At 36.3% G+C, this 21,568-nt stretch overlaps 2 protein-coding genes across 3 annotated transcripts; both read right to left on the bottom strand.

Moving 5' to 3' along the window:
• On the bottom strand, positions 4,260 to 9,940 carry LOC109723611 (tubulin-folding cofactor E). Its single transcript, XM_020252049.1, has 15 exons — positions 9,521 to 9,940; positions 9,230 to 9,400; positions 8,512 to 8,558; positions 8,094 to 8,240; positions 7,937 to 8,011; positions 7,488 to 7,609; positions 7,249 to 7,388; positions 7,106 to 7,167; positions 6,583 to 6,690; positions 6,454 to 6,488; positions 6,119 to 6,187; positions 5,654 to 5,745; positions 5,502 to 5,578; positions 4,936 to 5,013; positions 4,260 to 4,607 (listed from the first exon to the last, which is right to left on the bottom strand). The coding sequence occupies exons 1-15, from the start codon at positions 9,855 to 9,857 to the stop codon at positions 4,509 to 4,511; spliced, it is 1,659 nt and encodes a 552-aa protein (XP_020107638.1). The 5' UTR covers positions 9,858 to 9,940; the 3' UTR covers positions 4,260 to 4,508.
• Positions 10,709 to 18,207, bottom strand: LOC109723043 (non-lysosomal glucosylceramidase-like). 2 transcript variants are annotated; one of them, XM_020251253.1, is made up of 20 exons: positions 18,091 to 18,207; positions 17,443 to 17,546; positions 17,066 to 17,176; positions 16,874 to 16,930; positions 16,664 to 16,734; positions 16,311 to 16,410; positions 15,757 to 15,827; positions 15,504 to 15,604; positions 15,310 to 15,413; positions 15,155 to 15,208; positions 14,915 to 14,970; positions 14,750 to 14,788; positions 14,514 to 14,658; positions 13,913 to 14,094; positions 13,771 to 13,838; positions 13,085 to 13,157; positions 12,954 to 13,015; positions 11,955 to 12,879; positions 11,316 to 11,606; positions 10,709 to 11,205 (listed from the first exon to the last, which is right to left on the bottom strand). In XM_020251253.1, exons 2-20 carry the CDS (start codon positions 17,515 to 17,517, stop codon positions 10,932 to 10,934), a joined length of 2,859 nt encoding a protein of 952 aa, XP_020106842.1. In that variant the 5' UTR covers positions 17,518 to 17,546; positions 18,091 to 18,207; the 3' UTR covers positions 10,709 to 10,931. The 2 variants fall into 2 exon arrangements, with proteins under 2 accessions (XP_020106842.1, XP_020106843.1); XM_020251254.1 differs by lacking the exon at positions 18,091 to 18,207 and adding an exon at positions 18,013 to 18,033.

Raw genomic sequence — 21,568 nt, forward strand, 5'->3', positions numbered from 1 at the left:
TCTAATCTGACTTGTCTGAAGAAAAAAAAAAAAAAAAAAAAAAACTCAGAAAAAAGTTTTGCTACTTTTTTTTTTTTTGCAACAATCAAACAGATAATTATAAAAGTAGAAACTTTAAATTAGAATTCCTATTTTCAGATACAAATGATTAATTTTTTTTTTTATTTTTCAGAAACTCCAAAGGATAGAATACCAGATGGAACTAAAAGGATTTATTTTTCTTTTTTTTTAATTTTTTGGAATGTAACTAAAAGCCAAAATGAGCACGTCAACCTCTATTTTATCCTTGCAAATTTTTTGCAGGGACCTATGGCTCATATAATTTTTCTCTATTAAAAAAAAAAAAAGGGAGACAAAAAAGATTAGAACACGTCATATGCGAACTCACTTTCTAAACGATGAGTGGGGTTGGGTCTAAACATCACTAACCGAAGACTTAAGTAATAGTAAGAATTAATAAAAGCTCATTTAACACGCGGAATTATGATATTCGCGCAACTAAATATTTCAAAAAATTTTTAAAAAAATTAAAACAAACAAAAGCACAGCATCACTATCAATCAATACAAAAGGTGTATACATTTTGTAATAATAATTAATTTGAAAATGCAATCGTAAGAGTTGAGTACAAACAATGGCACCATTTTTTTAAAATTTTTTTTTTTTATTCAACACTGCATCAGCAAACCCTAGCTAGCTGCAGGGTGACTTAAATTTTTTTCATTATTTTTTAATAAGATAGTCAGCTTCTAGATGATTTCCCACGTTACAGTTGCACACCGTTTTAGAGGTAACAACTCAGTGGGGCATGTGGGATTGGATTGGGTCAATTTGAGCTAGAATTGGTCCATATATATATGTGTGATGCTCATGTATCTTTTTTTTTTTAAAGAAATTCTTTTTTGGTTTTTTTTTCTTTTGCATGTACGTAGTTGATGGTTTATGTGAACCACTTTTGGTAATTGAGTAGGTTAATTATAGGCTAATATAAAGATTGCATACACTAAGATCATAAGAAATGCGATTGTCGTGAGGTACGTACGTAGCATCAAGTAATAATAATAATAATAATAATAATAATAATAATAATGGCATAGATCTGATAGGAGTCACACCAACTAAATGCAGTGGAATGCTTCAATTGCTTCGCCCCTACATGCAATAACGAAATTTAAATATTAAATTTTAAATTTTGAAATAGTGTAAACTACACCAAAAGTCTCTCCCCGGCTATGGAGAACTACAAGGAGAGTTGACCGGTTCACCGAAGAGTTGACCGGTTCACCGACATCGACACCCCGTCGATCACGACAACAGTATTCCATATCAAAGTACGTCCTGCCTATAGAGAAAAATTCTAGAATGCACCGGATATATTGGTGACGTGGCGTCACAAACCAATCAAATATCTCCTTTTAGAGATATATGTCCCATCATGATTATAAAAAAATATTTTTATTGTACTTTTGTTTGAAAAGAAGAATTGTGATTGGCTTATTATTGATGACGTGGTGCAAGCGTGACATTGTAGAATTTCTCGCCTATAGATCTGGTTCACCAAAAAAAAAAAGTTTTATTTGTCAAAAATTATAATTATTTTGGTGGCTATTTAACTCATGAAATGAACAAAAACTTTTTAAATGTCGCTACTTTTTGGCATTATTGATAGAGAAATATCAAATATTATAGTAATTTTCATATATAATCTATTTACAGCTTATAAATAATATCAAGAAGCATGTATTAGTATTAATTAATTTGTACAATGCAACCAATATATCTGTGGTTAGCCATTAATTATAAGAGAGCTACACCTGCACAAGAAATATATCTAAAGCATTAATCTTTAGATCGGGATGAATACATTTAGATTTAAGTTTTAGGGCCTATTTGATTAGTTCTATTTCTACTTGTGCTTTTTCAACAGCAACAATATTCTTTGCTAGATTAATGCTTGGTAGTTAAAAAGAAAAAGAAAATTTCCAGTTTTATTTCCACAAGAAGTGAAAGAAAATAGATATTCATTGTCAAAATAGAGGGATAATTTGCTTTTTAGTCCTTGCCAAATAGTATTATGACTCTATTTGAGATTACATGTAAATTGCGTTAAGTGCGGCTAAACAGTATGTTAATTCTATTTGAGATTACAGATAAATTGCATTAAGTGCGTTGAGAAAGTATAATAAAAATATATTTCTTTTTGTTAGGAATATTATCATTGAAGATAGAGATTTTACTGTCGTAGCAAAAATATATATGTCATAATGTATTTTCGCTCGAAACCCTTCATTTTTTTTTGCGAGAGAAAGATAGCAAATTATTCACTTTGTTTCTTTTTTCATAAATAAACTTTAAATTTAAAATTTTAAAAAATTATTAAATTTTTAATTAACTGTGTTAGGTATGATTGGTAAGACTCTTCAATAAATTATAATAAAATCAAAAAATATATATATAGAGAATCTGGTTTATAAACTATGGTCCACGCAATAACTCTCACGCAAGATAACCGTGACGGCACCCACCCATTAAATGCCCTAAAACGTCGGCGGCGACCTGAAACGCCCCCGTCTCCTCTTCTCTTCCCCCACTCTAAAATAACAATAAAATAAAATATAAATATAAAATAAAAATTCTAGAGTTTAAAACTCCTCGGCGATTGTGACGCGATCAGCCAGTGAATTATTCGCACATGACATACACCGTAGCCTGCGAATGAACACCGGGTAAAAGAAATATATTAATATTATAATAATAATAATAATACTAATAATACTAATAATATTAATATTATTATTATTATTATTATTTTAAAAGGTGATTAAAGCTCAACGGCAGGTGGTATCCAGTGGCCGGCGGATGCTAACTATGTGTACTTACTTCTAGAAGATGATGCTTGACAAAAAAAAAAAAAAANACCATCATCTCAACCTCACATCTCTCCATCCAAGGGCTAAAAATACACAAGTATCACCCCCATGATACTTTTACAAGTATTCTAGCCCTACTCGTGGAAACTTAAAAAGTCTTTAGATATATATATATATATATAAATATTAATACAGTTGGTGTTTTGAGTTTTCTGAGAAGACTAGCGAATTCTGTAAAGATTACTTATGAATTATATTATTGTCTACTATAGATCAATATAATGGATAATACAGTGTGACGATGATTAATTTCAAATTTGTTCTGTTTCAAGACGTTTTGGACTTTGTTTCTACTTCGGTTGTTTACAAATATTCTGATCTACTGGTGCATTGTTAGTGGTGCCAAACTTTGTAGCTAAAGTTTAGCTAGTCTCTCAATTTTCTTTCCCTTTTTTTTTTTCAACAATAAGATTCCTAATGTAACAGCTTTACATTCCATAGTACTACGCATGGGTTGTATTTCTCTGCTAAAAACAGGATAAGATTGTCTCATATATAGNTATATATATATACAGTTGGTGTTTTGAGTTTTCTGAGAAGACTAGCGAATTCTATAAAGATTACTTACGAATTATTGTCTACTATAGATCAATATAATGGATAATACAGTATGACGATGATTAATTTCAAATTTTGTTCTGTTTCAAGACGTTTTGGACTTTATTTCTACTTTAGTTGTTTACATATATTCTGATCTACTGGTGCATTGTTAGCGGTGCCAAACTTTGTAGCTAAAGTTTAGCTAGTCTCTCAATTTTCTTTCCCTTTTTTTTCAACAATAAGATTCCTAATGTAACAGCTTTACATTCCATAGTACTACGCATTGGTTGTATTTCTCTGCTAAAAACAGGATAAGATTGTCTCATATATAGAATAGTCGATCGATACAAACGCCTTCAAAATGCCAAGTTAGAAAAATATATCAAAACCAAGTCCTTTAATTTAATCACCAATCATTGCATAACAGCCACGCATTGTTTCTTTTTGTCACTTCCTCTACTATGTCCGCTGACATATTCAATTGCATTAATTGACACCATTCGATCATGATTTTTTTTTTCTTTTCTTTTCTTTTTTTTTAAACCTTTGTGCGTACGCATTGGGCGTTGAGACCGAACCAATTCCCACCAAATTTTAGATCATGTTTGTCTTTTATGATTCTGACTCGGTCATTAATAAATTAACACAATTGTGTTTTGCTGAGTTGGAGAAATCTTATTATGATAGCAAAATCAAACCAATCTGAATTATTTATAAGATTTATGAAGCTCTATTTAGATCACAAGAAGAAAATAATAATAATAATAAAAGAGACGTCACAGGGGCTTGATTTCCTTGGACAAGTACCTAAATTCCAATACCATATAATATTTTATGAGAGAGATTCAGTACGAATCAAATTACAAACCACACGTCGATAAAAGTTTTACATAAACAGGGTTAGGCCCTCCCCGAAAGAACAACATCAACAGCACTCTAAGGACAAAACTGAAACCATTGCATTCAGAGCATTAACATGCCTAATATTGTGCTTTTAAGAAATTTGAATTTTTCTCAATAAACTCCGCATAATGGAAGCTAATTTTCTTCGTCCACAAGAATGGTTGCCCCTGAACCGATACCGAGGTCCATCAACGGAGCCATGTCCTCATCAAGCAACAAAGGTAAGGGAGATCCCTGTCAAAATCGCCAATGGATCATGCCTCTTGATCAGAGCCGAAATAAACATATATAACCAAAACCAAGAACTAATTATTAACCATTTGATTTCATGCTTTTGTTCTCGTCTAAATAGTTGTACATATAAAAGTGATGCGTGTACTCAACTTAGTCCACACAACTATTTGCCACAAAAAATGTTGAATAAAAGCCACCGAGATACTTTTGGTTTGATGCTATGATAGAAATCTACCGTTGTACACGTGCAGTTCAAGATAATGTAGTTCGCAAGTAGAATAGCATCGCGATTACAAAATATTACAAGCCAAATAATACAAGGATGTACCTCTTCCTCAAGAAACAATCTCAGCTTTATGTCTTTCAACTTGAAGAAGCTCTCACACAGAACTTTTAACTTGCCAACCTGGGCAGAAAAGTAGAGATAAGTAATGTATTAAACAAACTTGTACATGAATAAATATAGAGAAGAAAGGATGACTACACGGAACACACGGTCACATCTTCATGATTTGAGGGGAAAGAAAATAAAAATGTCTTGTGGTTGATCTTAACACTAGCACCTTAACAGTGAGTAACTACTATGTGATAATTGCTCAAACCAACTGAGATCTAAACATTATATTACCGACCAAAGTTTCTTAAGACTACTTTACAAAAGGAACCTCACTAGCTACATTTAACTCTTGTGAACAAATTATGGAGACTAATTTGTTTGCTTGCAGATTCAGGGGGGGAGACAAAGAAATACTTAATACTTTAATCAGAACCACATTTCTAGTATCCAAGACCTAGCTTCTGGTTACATCCCCCGCTCATCCACCACTCAAAATAAAGAAATATGGTGCAATTAATAAACCTTAAGATGCATAGAAGAATTTAAAAAGGGATTACAGTAGTTGCCGGAGGTAGCTTCTTCGTCAATGGCTGCTTCTCCCCCATGGAAGCTCCCACACATTTCAAAGTTACACCTGAATAAGAAACTCAGTTCAAGCAATATTTATAATCCCTATAACAATTTATAGGTGATGTTTTCAGGATTATACTAATAAGTCCAGAAGCCATTTTCTGAGGGCCTGATGTCCCGGACCGTGGATTCTCGTCTTCAATACCATGCAGTGCCTTCAGCTCTTCAAATCTGCATTAAAAGTTGTTAGGGCCTAATATAATGGGAACTGTGTTCACAATAGATTTGAGAGATAAGCGATAAACTAGTCTTGTATGGCAGGATTGCTAGCTGCTACAGCAGAGGGTTTTTTTTTTCTTTTTTTTTTTAGTGTGCGCGCGCAAGCGTGTTGACCATCTATTTATCTGCCCATCCATCCTTTTTCTCTGTCAATCTCCAACACTTCTTAAAGAAAATGATTTTATAGATAGGCAAAAGGCTGCAGCTTACTAGATGGTGAAGATTGAAAGTAGAGATGGATAGAGGGCATATGAAGGGACTGTCCATGGCTGAGATGAGTAATTTGTCCTTCACAATTATAACACACATGGTCTGAATAAATTACCTAGGGTGCAGTTGCTTGATCTCTTCTGAATCAACCGATTGCATCTTCGCCATCACAAGGCGAACATACCTGCAACAAATTGGTGCATTAGAAACCAGGGGTCTAACATAATTATCATGGAGAAAAGCAAGTCGGTAACTACATTATAACTTAATTACAAATATTATCTATCAATGTTTGTATATAACTTTATCAGTGATTATACTAAGAAAACAAAACTTAATCAATAAATATTAGCAGAAAAATTAAAAAAATAATTACGAACAGAAGATTTATATTATGTATAATGAACTAATCATCAAACTGTAGGAATGAATAAAACTTAGTTTGATTACCTGATTTCAGACTCCTTTCGTTCACGTGGGCTTACCTATATAATGAAACTTGTAGTTGGAACAAGCAAAGTACAAGTTCAAGAAATCACTATCTAAATGTTCAATACTTCAGTAAGATTTAGCTCATACCTCACTCCCATTCAGTGTTGTAACTTTAGCCAGGCGTGCAATCAAAACAAACCTTGGTAAACCGCCTATAGCTGGATCAACAATAGGATTCTCAGAAAGCCTGATATCCTTCAAGAAACACGGAAAATACAATTGTCATGCTCGTGTTATTATCATTTCCTTCCATAATATCTGTCCTTTAATAGCTAAAGGAAAATTTTTCATTTTTTTCAAGATATTTTGGCACAAAGAGCGATGAGCAGAGGAAAATGTCTATACCAGGGATCAGAAATGGTTCAGATAATATACGATTTAAAAACTAGTTTGAAGTTTTACCATAGTCACGAGATGAGCTTTTAATGGCAAATAAGAAAATAAATATAGATAAAAGAAAACTAAAGTTCATCAACTTCTGATGCAGGTTAAATAAGAATTCATTTTAGAGGTAGCATTTGAGTGTATCTTTTTATTAGGCAGTAACCTCAACAAAAATAATAACTACTGATGCCACAACCTAGCAATTCCATAAAGAAAATTGTCTCACCGTTAAGCGAGGGAAGAAGTTCAGTGAATCTACAGATGCCAAGTCTTCTATCTTATTACATCCTGAGATGCTCTAAAAGTTAGTAGTTACATATTGAAAGCATAAAGGCTGCAAATTTAACAAATATGCCCTTTGAGATTTACCTAGAAGAAGGCACTGCAAATTCTCAAAAGGCACTGGAGATGTCTCATTCACATTATTATCGTCTAATCCTGTCGTCGGATGCTTAGATGGATAAAATATATGCTTCAGGTTGTTCTTGTTCAGATAAAGCTGTTCCAGGCTGAAAGCATCACATGTCATAATTCCCCATGTTGGAATGAAACAGAAAGGCAGCAAGCTCAGAAACAAAATCTGTCAACAACTGAATACGCATTCAAACCTTCTCAAGTGAGAAAGCTTCAGAATTTCATCCCATTCATCAAAATGATTGTCTTCTAAATTTAGGAGCCGCAACGATCCAAATCTTTGAACTGGACTTGTCACTGGTACGGTAAGTGCTGGCTATATGGAACATATATGGTTCTAGTTAGTACTTCAAAAAGGCAGATGATGCTGACACAACACAATAATCAAATTCATAGTATATTCTGTGAGAAAAGACATCAATTCTGGTATGATGAGCTCGAACAATGAATCTAGAAGAACTCAGGAAGATTCCGATTCACTAGGTCATACATATTTACCTACTCCAATTAAGCAAAAGCGATATAGAAAAATCATGAAAACTTTTGCAGGAAATGATTGATCACTGGTGAATGGTGATAGTACTTGAAATCAGTTCCATAAGCAAAATGAAAACTTTCGCATTAAAGGGATCTCAGCGCTAACCACAATTGTCCTCAACTTATTGGACATCAAATGGAGTTCTTCAACTGCAGGAAGTGACTTCTCAAGTGTTTCAACCTGTTTTCAGTAAATTCAGACTGGTAAAATAACTGAATGGTATCGAAGAATCAAAGCACAATTACACAGGGTGTGAGTATACCGATTCCCATGTAATACCGCAGCTATTGAGAACCAAAATGCGGATACTTTTAAGTAACGGAAGCTCCACTACATCAGACTCAATCATGTTGTTCGTCAAATTTAGAACTTCAAGAGATGGTAAAGCTTCACAAAGTGAAGCAATCTCCTGAAAAAACAATTACCATTTTGATCACATATTTGAATGAAAAGACGGTACCATCTTTGGTATAGAGTATAACCCACATAAAAATGCAATTTTCATAACCAGCCCATTATACAGTAGTGCACAGCTTTATATTTCCACTACGTAAAGCATGTCAACACTAAAGATTCCAGGGACCATTTTACGTAATTTAAAAATCACAATATTTAAGAAAGAAGGGTTCAGGCAACAGTAAAGTAGCTCCACAGGCATTACTCTTATAATGAAACCGTACTTGCCATTTCGAAATCAAGTTTCCTGTCAAATCCAGATCTTTAAGGCCTGAAACCGAAAAAAAGAGGCATTATTGGTACCAACAAAGATTTTTACCAAACAAGATTTATAACTATTACTCCGTTATAGAATTATTAATAACTGGAATCTTAGTTGAAATGAAAAGGTGCCATGAAAAATGATGAATGGAAAAATTGGAGTCTGATATAAAGTAAAAATGGACACCTAAAGATCGATAGTGAAAGTTGATACACAAAGAGAACTTTTCTATCTAAACTAAGATGGTATCGAACTCTTGCGCTGAACTGAAGTAAGCAAATCTAAATACAAGGCAATTTTTACTTACTCTATCTAAAGTACGCGAGAAAAGAATAAGAAAACATTCAGTTTGTCTAAATGCATTAGTAAGCTACTCTAATAGCTTAGAACAGGAACGACGAATGAAAAGTCCATTGCATTACATTAATCTGTGGGAACACCAACTCACAAGTGAGTTAAGCAATAAATAGTGCGGATGCTATATAATCTTGTGTTCTCATCCTCGAGATAATTTTCCGATCCGAAAGGTAAGATGGTATCCTACCTACCACAGTAAAAATATGCCTCTACTAGTTTTACTGGGGTAAACTGCAATAAGATGTCTCCTTAAGCAAAAGTAGTACAAATTTAACATACTCCAAAACATGAAACTTAGTAAAGGTGCACGCAAAAGAAATTACTCGGAACTAAAGCACTGATCTCATGTGGAGGTCCAATTGAGCTAACTCCCATATACGAGACCGAAGCAGTGAGCAACTCATCAAAATGCTTCAACTTCTCCTGAACCTTATTCTTCCCCACAAACTCCACCGAGACGCGCTTCTTACTCGTCGAAAGAACGTACATTTCCTCTGCCACAATCAGCAACAAGCATATAATCAAAAAAAAAAAAAAAATCTTTTCCTGCCAATGCTATTGTGAACGCTTAAAACTCAATACATTCAAATGCGATCATGCCCTAATGCCCTCACCCTCTTCCTCTTTGGTGTAGTCTCCGCTGTAGCGCAAGAGGAGAGCGTCGATGAGGGAGATCCCGGGGCTGAGGGCCTTGGGGCGGACGAAGGAGGCGGAGCGGTGGCCCCGCGCGGCGAAGTAGCGGGCGCCGGCGAGGGAGCCGTCGTGCTTGCCCTCGCCGTCGTCCCAGTCGACGCCGACCACGTAGCGCACCGTGCCCGCGCGCCGAGGGTTCCCCGCCGCGTGCACCCTCTGCCCCACGCGGAACGCCGCGTCCTCGCCGTCGTCGGCGCCGGCGCCCTCGGGGGAGGGGGTGGGGGTGGGGACGGGGAGGGGGGCGGGGGCCGCCGCCATGGGCGTAGGGAGGAGAGATCTGTTTCGCACGCGCGGCGAGTCGGTGGAGAGTAGAAGTCGGCGCCGATAGCGAATGACGAGAGCAGAATACTGCGGACAGATTACTGGTCGTTTGGCTCGTTTCCCGACCCTCCGAATGATCGGGCCGGGCCGAACCGGGCCCAGCCAGAGTGATCCGGGCCCAAATTCTGGTTAGTTTGCGGCGTTGTTTTCCTTTTTTTTTATTTTGGATAAACTTCAAATACCAGCACTATAGTTTCACACTTTCTTACTTTGGTATCATATGATTTAAAATGTATCAATTTAGTATCTTGTGGTTTTAATTTTCTTTTTTCGTCAGCCGTTCCGTTAACTTTTCGTTAAATCATATATAAAAAACTTCAGATACTCATCTATAGTTTATCGAATATTTATTTTAGTACCCTTTAGTTTTGACTTTGTCACTGATTTAACAAAAAAAAATTACAGGAAGGGATAACAAAAAAAAAAAACAAAAAAACCACATAATATAAAAGTGATACACTTTAAATAATAAGGCACTAAAATAAAAAAAATACAAAACTAGATGGATGATATTTAAAATTTTCCCTTTAATTTTCAAATTTTGGAAATTGAGTAGTTTCTAATATTTGTTAGCTCTTTCAGTTTCAGTTACCGTCATAGAATAAAAGGCTCCTAACTTTAAATAAAAATTGTCACATCAGTTTCAATCTGTAGATCATTTCACGTGATAACTTTTGGTCGATTTAATGAATTTCATGGACAGTAGGAAGTGAATTGAAATGAATAAGAAATACTGTGATATAATTTAAGAATGAAAAATAGAAAATAAAAGAAAAAAGATAGAACACTTCTCACAGTAGATTTACTGTTTTTAAGAATCACTTTAGATTTACTGTTTTGACTAATACAAATGCAGGGATTTTGAGCCACAAATCACATAATAGAAATTACCCGACATTTTACAGCTTCCAACAACTGCAGCTGCAGTCCAGGAAAGAATTAAGGAGTTGCAGCTCAGAGCAATGGTAGAAAGTAGAAATGATAAAATCCACCCAATCAAGAAGTTCTGTATCACTTCCGAAACCTATTACGGGCGATTTCATAAATAATCCTCAGAGAGCTTTTCTGTTTTTCTTCTTCTGGTAATTTGAGAAGCTTCCCGACTCTCGCGTACGATGCATACTGTTTAATGAGAGATTCTTCTTTTATATCAGTTTGGGGTTCCTTTTGGAGCTTCGGAGTTGACAATGCCCACTGCATTGCCCATATAGCAAGGGGGCGCATGTAGCACAAGGACCGGTATTCGTCGTTGTTATTCCAAGATTCGGGAGTTTGGAAAGAGTACCTGTTATAGAAGAAGACACCATTAGATTTCGAGAGATGTTGGAGGAAATGTTGAACAACATATTGAGTTTTTGTGTCAACATTTTAAGAAAAAGGAGAAGAAGCGCTCACCCAAGTCCTTCTGGAGACCAGGCAGTTTTATATACCCCTTCAGCAGTTTTAAATGCCTGCTCTTCCATGCCTTCTTGAATCATAGCAGCAGCGACCGAGTAAGTCACACCAGGCCATATCTCTCTTGACTGCATGGAGGACATATCGATAGCGCCATCCGGCCGCATCCCATTAATTGCACCCCTATTGCCATCCTTGAACTTCATCACGTTGAAATGGAACACTTTCTCTAGTGTGATTTGTGCTTTCTCCTCATCAACTATGGGCGATAGACCACACGCTCTAGCATACCTGGAAAGTATTTGTTGTTAGCAAGAAAATTGATAAGTGTAAAAGGTATAAAAATTGAATAATGTCAAACCCAAATGATAAGAAGAGGACGCAAGAAGTAGGAAAGCAAATATGACCTTGACTCAGATAAATCCTGATCTCACATACTCTAAAAATAATGAGTGCGGGGAGACATGCCAAGAGAAATGAGAATTTATAACAGAAGACAAAATAATACAGGACAAAATTGGAGAGGTCAGATCAGAACATAGTGAGCAGAAAGATCCAATTATTTTGAGCAAGATGGCAAGTAAAACAATTTATACACATTTTTAAGCAATAGAAACACGCAAAAGCTTTATGATATACCATTGTCCAGCTAATTGATCAGCCAGGATAGAAGAGCTGTTCTTGCTACCACTATCATCATAATCAAAGTAAGAGCCATTCCACAATTTCTCATACACCAACTTGGCCTTCTGATACTTATTCCAGAAAAGCTCTTCCGAAGCTCTGTCACCAACTTCACGCGCCATGGCTGAAGCAGCCTGAAGGGCCGCAACCCAAAGTCCTCCGCTGTATGCACTCACACCGGAAACTGACCACACATCATAAGTCTGATCGGGAAAGCTTTCATTTTCAATCATCCCATCTTTATCTTTATCGAACTGCTCCATGTACGCCATTGCCATATAAACAGAGGGCCAAACAGCACGTGCGAAGGACTTGTCGCCGGTGGCTATCGTGTCTCTATAGACTTGTAGCACAAATTTAGGGTTCAAGTCCTTCCATCGATCTGTGTTATATAGTGTGTATGCATTAACCTTAAACCATGGGTCATATAGACCAAGATCATGGGGAACAGCACCAAGAACCTTTCTGGAAGCCCATTTCCCATCGTGAAGTATCCGGACCTTTTCAGGATCATGCATCATTACTGCAGCTGCAAAGTCTCTTTGAATGCTAAGCTCAAGTTTGGGGAACAACATGACAAGAGAAAATGAAGAATAGAAATGCACATCGTAAGTATTCCACATGTAATACTCGATCCCTTCAAGATAGAGGAACTGGCCAACATTCTCTTCACCCTGAAGAAAATATGTTCCAATTGCAGAATTCGAAGAGATCGATGCATGCAAATTTTCTAGGACTGATGCCATTCTGTCAAGGATGTTGACTGCAGTATTGTTTCCTGGGATCATCTTAGCCAGGTTCTCAATATCTCCTTTTGATATATCTAGTGAGAATTTCCTCTCTTCAATTGTTGCTAAGCTCTGTATCGGTGGCAATCCATCTGTTGATACCATGACCATGCTCACATTAAGATTTAACAATGTATTTTACTAGTTTATATGAAATGGTAAGTACCTGTCCATATAGTTCCTCCGGCATTAAGATAGTAGAGTTCATTAAAAAGAGTGATAGGATACCTGTGAAGAGCCTTCATCAATATCATGTTAAAGCTACGTAACTGAGTATTTAGCTTTCTCAAAACATACCATTCAGGGAACCTCTTGTCTTGCAGAATAGGCTTTTGCCATTCATCAATTTGGGACTCCCATGAGCAATGCTCTATTACATAAAAAGAAAAGAGATTTAGCTAAAAAGTAATATATAAACTGAACATGTATAACAAAGAGCAGTGATCTTTGCTAAACTTCTTTCAACAAGAGAGAATTTAGCTAGCTTGTGAAAGCTAGATTTACAAAAGATTAAAACAGTTGATTTTTTTAATTTTGTAAGGAAAACTTGGCAGATCCTTGCAACCCCCAATAGTTGCAGAAATGTGTATCCAATAGCGGCTGCTTGTAGGACAGTTGTTTCAGACAACAAAGCTGAAAAGCCATTGTTTCCAAGGCTGCCATTCCAAAGCAAGCATATCAAGCATCCAAGGAACCTAACGAAAAGGAAAAAAAAAAAAGGCCGTCGACCAGTTTAGGCAGACAATGTGTAGCCCCCTGCCCTACCTCTTTATTTCTTTCCTAGTCCCAGAAAAGAAAAAATTTTTAAAAAAAAAAGACAGGAGATTTTTTCCATACTTTCCCAAAAAGATTTAACTGATTCAAGGAAACGAAAGCTAAGCAACTTAAGTAATCAATGAAAAACACAATATTACTGGACTCAGACTAGAATTGGAAAAAGAGGTCCAGAATGCATCTAAGCTCGATGATGTTAAAGAATATACCTAGAATAGCATCATGCACTAGACTTGCTGCTGCATCACCATCGGTGCCATAAAATTTCGTATAACGCCTATGGTCATAGACTGAATTAATAGCGACTATTCATACATTCTTGCGTAAAAGTTTTTGAAGACAACTTCAAACCTGTGATATATCTTTCCGCTAGGAAATTTTACTTCTGGGCAAGCCCATGCTAGAGAAAATGTCACAGTTCGAGTTGCTTGGGAGGGAACATTGACTGAAGCTGCAATAGCTGCTCCAATTGATGTTCCTGGTTCAGTATGCATTGACATCTTTATCGGATCAAAATGATCAAAGGATCCATGCTGTTAAATTCAATTTCTTGTCAGTTTTTGCAAGCAACAATAATATAAGAAGGAAAAAAACATACAGACCTTACCTGAACAATAGTTAATTTTGAATGGATGTATAAAAATATTTGATTGTAGTATCTAACCATACAAATATTTAGATTTCTCCAATCAGAATTAACAATATTTTTAACTTTTCTGATGGAATATTAGTTTAAATAACAGAAAGTTCTTACTTAACAAAATATTATATAGTTTTTTGACAGAAACCATTAAGTTACGAGAGAATTTTCTGAAATCAAAATGACAGTAAGGTAAAGTAGTAAAATCAAAAGTTTTAATATTGAGGTATCCATTTCAAAACCCGCTATGGTTCATGTAAGGAACGTACATTTTTACCTATAAAAATTGAAGCTAGAATAAATTTCACCCACTTCTTTGATGGTATGCCACATGTCTCTTGCGGTGAACCCCTCAGATTTTCCAGATACTACGAAGTAAGGACATTCAGATACATGAACATCAGTTGTCTCTTGTGCTGCAATAGCAAATGTGACTGGGGGTCGCCCATCTGCTGTTCTGCTTCAACATGTTTATTTCTTTAGAACATACATCTTTTCAGTGTGAAACTTATAAATTGGTCTAAGAGATTCTACAGAATGGAATATACCTATGATGCAGAAGTACACCATGCACACCATTCTTTTCTCTGCAAATTTATAGAGACACAAGGCAGATAAGACCAAATAAGCAGAGGTACTTGGAAAGAAGAAGAAGAAGAAGAAGAAGAAGAAGAAGAAGAAAGGGTTGATCTTGTCTCATACAGTCTTCTTACATCATCTTAGAATTGGAATGATATCCAGAAAACTCGGAGTTTCCACCAACAGAGTTCTGCATCATTGGAAAAGGATAACCATGTAAGTGCGAATTCCCCATCTCGGAACAGAAGCACAAAATGGAATCATCATTCTCAATAAGATTCATTTCCTTATAAACTGCAAATTCTTCTGCATAAATTCTCAGGGAGAAGGGAAGAAAAAAAGAAAAAGAAAAAAAAAAAGCACATCAAACGTACAGCCCATGAGAAAAGCAAAGTTACATCTGCAGCGGTCTTCCCTAAATTGATGAGCTGAGGAAATCATAAAACAACTGCTTAAGAATAGTAAGTAATTTAGCTGAAGGCGAAAAGTAATCTGTGAGAGGGGAAAATAGCCAAAAAATGTCCATTACCGTAAAAGTGAACACAGCAACAGGATAGCTGCTTTGTTGGTAATTATGGGGAATAATTGGAGAGATTTGACGGCATATTATTTTAAGATCTGGGTCAGGCTCCCCTGGGAAGCATGCAGAGGAAAGTGTGAGGAAAAAAAAACAAAAGCAATGACAATGAAACCAAAAAAATTAACCTCAGATCATGAGATTACCATTGTATATAGTCCAGGCCCTTGGATACAGAGCATGATATGTAGAATTTTGTCCGTTGAGGATCCAGTCCCAGGATCCAACTCCTGAAATGTTGTTTCCCCTGCATATCAAAAACCTCATGCAGTTTTTCAACATTTCAAGATAATCGAAATTTGCAATAAAGACAACTGCAACATTACTTTAAATTATTACACTATTACTACTAAACTGCAGAAAAGCTTAACACATTAGAATCGAAACAAGGGTACATACTTTTGTACATCTGAGCTCCCAGGGGACAGCACGGTGGAATACTTTGCACCATCTGGGCGGGAGATAAAAACCTGAAGAAGGAAATGTCATCATCTATCTAAAGGAAAACAAGATATCATATTTCAGCCAAAATAGAATCAGGAGCACATCAAAAATTATTTGGTTCTCTTTTATTTCATTATAACTGGAGGAAAAAGAAATGGATGGGCAAGGATAATATCAATCTGAGATGTACTGCGACTATGAACATAGAAGTTATTGGTAAAAAATGATAATAATTATACATAGAATACGTCAATCTCAAAGCTCCCAATTATAGAAATCTACAAACCTTACAACATAGATATGATGACACCAGAGTTTCAATTGAAACGATTTGCCTTACAAAAGGACTTAACTTGAAAGTGCATAACAGTTTCAACTTTCAGTTTTCAACCGAACGATCAATCGGAATTGAAATTGCTAGAAAAATTAATTCTGCAAATTCATATTAATCAGGGCTTTCTAGCTTAGTTTACTAGTATGATAAGGGAAGAAGAGTAAGTAAGACTTACAGAAAATTGATTTGCTTGTACAGGTTTGTCTTCACATACACCGGGGAACAATTGCCACCTCTGGAAATCACCCTTGTAGCTTCTTCCAATACTTCCAGCCCTATAAGTAGTATTTTCAGACCATTAGAAAAAATTAAAATGGCTCCAGTAACATCTATCAGCCTTCTAGGAGATTTTTCCTGTGAACATATACCTATAAGATATTACACTAAATACAAATTTTGCTGCTATTACGAATAATTAGGGAAAATAAAAACACAAGTCAGGCCATCCTAAATAACTCTAGATGACTAGTGCAATTACAAGGTTAATTTGGCCTGAAAATGCATTCAGCATTAGAAGAGTGGACATACCCAATGCCGCCTAAGGGAACACCCTGTGAAGATCTGGCAATCCGTTTTTTCAATGGATCAATAACAGCAACCTATAAAATGTTATTAGACAAAAGATTTCTTAACAAATCCGAGCATCATGAGAGACGATCTGATATTTAATTTCTCATAATGTCAAACGATCTTTTAGTAAGACAAGTTAGCATCCAGGACAATATGTGAAACCCATACTCGCCCTTTTGCAGTTTCTTCAATGATGTGTCGCCCAAGTCGAATACCTAAAGCAGCCTGCATGAACAGCATTGAACAAGTCAGAACACTCAAGTAATGCAACATGCCATAGGCTATCATGCCTTTTACTCTCTCACAGAATGGAAAATACAATTACCTAAATCTTAATTCTTTAACAAAAAGTAAATGTACCATCTGTAATTTCTCTCGTAAGGTAAGAGTAAATGCTGGCAGTTCACGTCCCTCCCTGTTTAGTTGCCGTTCCCACGTCAACTGTGCAGGCTGCCCAGGATCCACGTTCGCCTATAACAAGGAAAAGATAAGCTGCTAACCAAACCTAGTGCCGGTTCTAGAAATCCCTATTCTGCTCATTGAAGCAAGCGTTATTCCTTTCCAAAGAGCGACATTAAAATTACACACATCGAGATGAGAGAATAAAGGCTGCCTCATTAGCGATTGAGTTTCATTTAGGACACAGCAAGCAGATACAAGAATTTGTCGCGTTGAGGAGATAGAAAGAAAGATTTCCAGATACATAATATCAGTGGAATGCAGAGAGAGTAGCTTACCGAAGTGGCATTTGCTTCAGCAGGCGAATGATCCTGCAACCCATCCTTCTCTCCAGTAAGTCCATTCTCACCCATTTTACAAAGCAAATTTCGCAGACTGAAACCTACATTAGTTCCAAAACTGCGTAACTAACGCCGGAGTTGTCAAATTTAAAGCTTCTGCTTCTGCTACGACAGAAGCTATTGAGGGAATATTAACAAGGTAACTCTATTCAAATAACAATTCTGGGACTACGGGAAATTAGGTCCTCGTCAACAAGCGACAAAATGAACCAGAAGGAGATCCCACGATACAACCTAAAATAATAACTAAGCATCATAAATCGACACTTCCGCAAGAAATTTGTTCTAAACTGATCACTGATCAAGAGAGTCTAACAGAAACAAAGGGGGTAGCAGAAACAGTTCGTTTTATCCTACTAAATTGGAATGCAATACAGATCATAAAGCATTTATGACCAATTCATGTAGCTTCGAACAAAGATAACACATCAAATTGCTCAAAAAACAAAAGATCTCGTGAAATTTAACAAAATTTCCCAACTTTTAATCTGAATCAGCTCAACATACACGGTAAATTTAAGCGACAAATTGGGGATTGATGGCCCAAAACCCCGAGCTTTGCATCTCTAGAGATGGGACACTAACCTGTGAATCTCTAGAGAGGGAGAGGGAGAGGGGAGAGGAGAGAGGCGATTCCAAAAGCTTTTCAACGTTTGGGCAAGGGAGTGTGAGCATTATAAACTCCTCTCATTATTCTATTTTTAGCCCAAGAAAAATAAATTAATTGGCATTTTTCTTAATTAAATAATAATAAATAATAATAATATCTGGTGGGCCCGAGGCCTTGTCCTAAAGAAGCACTTGCACCGAATCTCAGAAAAGATCTCAACCGCCCATCTGTTAAGTAACTAGTCCCTGCACCCGGTTCATCCGTGCATCTCTGGACTCTTCCGTTATGTGGGTGATGAGGGTGGTGCACATGCACCAGGTGTTAGGGAGGAACAATTAATTTAGAATGGACCGTGCCTTATCCTGTGCCGCGACAAGGTATCAAGTGGCAGGTTGACTTGTTCTTTACATTCGGCATATCTCCTTTTATGCATATTTCGTCTTGGGCCGTTCAATTAGGATCAGACGGCGGATTAGTGGTGTAATTTTAAATGCTATTACTGCGCTTCGGCGGGGCCGTTGATCAAGTACTGTGGACAAATCGGACGGCTACAGAGCGATTTTGGTGGAGGGGGATGCATCGGTTTCATTCTAGTTTGGATGTCGTGGTCCGCGATGTAATATTTTACCACGCCTTTGGCACTAGCCTTGATCACAAAAATGGTGACCGTTCGATCAAGATCGAGAGTCCGTGAAAATAGTTTTCGTTTTTTATTAAAATTTTTCGGTATTATATTTTTTTACCGAGTATAAATGATAAAAGCAACTATATTGAAAAAATAATACGTTACATTATTCTTTCAATGAAAGCTAAGGTTTTATTTCTCAAATACTTGGCTTAGAAACCTGTCTTGAGGAGCCAACAACGTGGCATATACACGTCACGCAAAAGTCGAGCAAAATACTCTACAAAACTTCATTCTCTAAAGTAAATAATAATAAAAGATATAAATTTAGTAAGCGTGGCATATATTATACCATGCACTTATCTAGCACGGTCAACATGATATCCTCTGGTGCGGTCATTAATTGAGCATCATGCATGTAATAATAATTTATTTTAAGTTTATCAAAATAAAAGATTTTGAGTTCAAATTTATTTAACTGAAGCATAACTTGGGAAGATCGATCAATCTCTAAAAAAAAAAAAATGATAAGTGAAGTAAAGAAAAATGTCTTTACATCTTTCTGCTCGAGGTTAAAGCATCTTTGCTCTTGGACTGGCTTGCTTTGAGGACAAGGAGTTTCTCTTTGTCGCTTTATAAGTCATTATTATTTTTTTTTTTTTGAGAAAAAAGTAGCACGCTACCCGCTTTATTCATTCAGGATATGAACTTAGCTACATGGGTGAAGCAACAAGGCCTCTAAAGAGATGAAAAGCCGGATAAAGATGAAAAAAAAATAAAAATAAAAATAAAAATAAAAATAAAAATAAAAAATCAGTGTCTCTCCATAAGGTGAAGTTTCCCCCACAGGAACGTCGGCTGTTTAACCTTATAGCAACCATAGATTGGATCAGTCTGATTCCTCCTAAAGATCACACCATTCTTGGTCTCCCAAATAACCCACCAGCAGGCAATTAGTCCAGGTAAACCATCGCTCATGGACTGAGACCCAATCCTTTCGCTCCGTCTGTCCCAAACCATATGCACATCTTCGGCCAAATCTTTTGCTTGGACATCCTCCAATGACATCACCATAAGAAATTTGAAGAATGCACATTGAGAAAAAATGTGGTCTACTGTTTCCATATCAGACCCACACAGCACACAGTTCGTGTTGCCTATCCATCATCTTTTTAATAAATTATCTACAGTAAGAGATCTCTTCTTGAGGACGAGCCAGCAGAACACTTTAACTTTTAATGGTATGCAGAGCTTCCAAATTTTGCAGATCCGTCCGTCCCTCTTCCCCCTGTCACATATTGCTGAATACGTTGACTTCACACTAAAACGCTCGTCAGGGCTCCACCGCCAATGCACACTGTCCAATCCCAGTCCAGGTTTGAAGGAGGAGAGCCGTGCCTTGCAGCCAAGATGCATGCAGTCATCCTGTAGTCACTAGTGCCGGTGCTACTTAGAATTTTGTCCCAGCACCTGCCGTTACTATTTGAGCATTCACTGATTTTCAAACTTTTACGAGTCGATGACCGGAACACCTCAGGAAAAGTCGAAGAGAGAGTGGTTTCCCTACACCACCGGTCTGACCAAAAGTCATTATTTTGGATAAGCTTTTCAAACTATTGGCTTTTGCTTCTAAATATGCTTATAGATGGCTTGATAATTAGAAAAGTCTAAATCTGGTACCCATTGGTAAGTGGGTGATTGTTAATTTCCATTTCATACACAAGTAAAAAAAAAAAGGAAAAGAAAAAAACTTCAAAATATCATCCATGTGATTTTACACTTTCTCAATTTAGTACCCCGTGATTTAAAGTATATTAATTTAGCATTTTGTGGTTTCATTTTATCTTTTTATTATAGATTTTACTATTTTTTTAATTAAATCAGCGAAAAAATTAAAACTAAAGAGTACTAAAGTGAATATTTGATAAACTTAGGTGGGGTATCTAAAATTTTTTGTATATAATTTAACAAAATATTAACGAAAAAGCTATCGAAAAGATAAAAATAAAACTACAAGACACTAACTTGATACACTTACCACATGATACTAAAGTTAGAGAGTGCGAAACCACATGAGTAGTATTTGAAGTTTACACCGACCGTCCCTAGAGCAAGTGGCAAAGGGCTTGGTGGTCGGTATCCGAGGTCCCAAATTCGAATCCTAGTTGATTCACATTTCCAGCTAAGTTTATTTCTAAATGAAATAAACGAAGCGGATAGCGCGCTACCTATCTCTCAAAAAAAAAAAAAAAAAAAAAAGGTATTTGAAGTTTACCCAAATAAAAAATAAGAGGTCCATGTTTGAGCACGATTTTTAATTTGTACTCTGCAACGTACAACCAAGATTTTCTTCTTCGATTGAAAGCAAATACGTAGAAAAACCCTTCTGAGCATCTAGTTGCTTTATTATTGTGAAGCTCGGTACAACACCAAAACTTAAATTCACACGAGGGCTCAAACTACTGTCTTTAAGGTTGGCATCTGAGTTACCGACCGTCCCTAGAGCAAGTGATAAAAGTTTTGATGGTTGGTATTCGAGACCCAAGTTCGAATCCTAGTTGATTCATATTTCCAGCTAAATTTATTTCTAAATGAAATAAACGAAACGGGTAGCGTGCTACCTATCTCTAAAAAAAAAAAAAAAAAAACGAAAGTTGGCATGGCATCTGAGTTCCTAACTATTAGACCACTCGTGATTTGGTTGCATATATGGGCTCTCTTACTAATATTGTAACAATGCAACACAGTTGCCCTTTTATTAGTTAAAATTTTGCAGGGACTTATTAATCTGGCGAGATTTTAGATTCATTTCCAACTAAATGCTTTAC

Source organism: Ananas comosus, linkage group 17 (assembly GCF_001540865.1).
Source record: "Ananas comosus cultivar F153 linkage group 17, ASM154086v1, whole genome shotgun sequence".
Lineage (NCBI taxonomy): Eukaryota > Viridiplantae > Streptophyta > Magnoliopsida > Poales > Bromeliaceae > Ananas > Ananas comosus.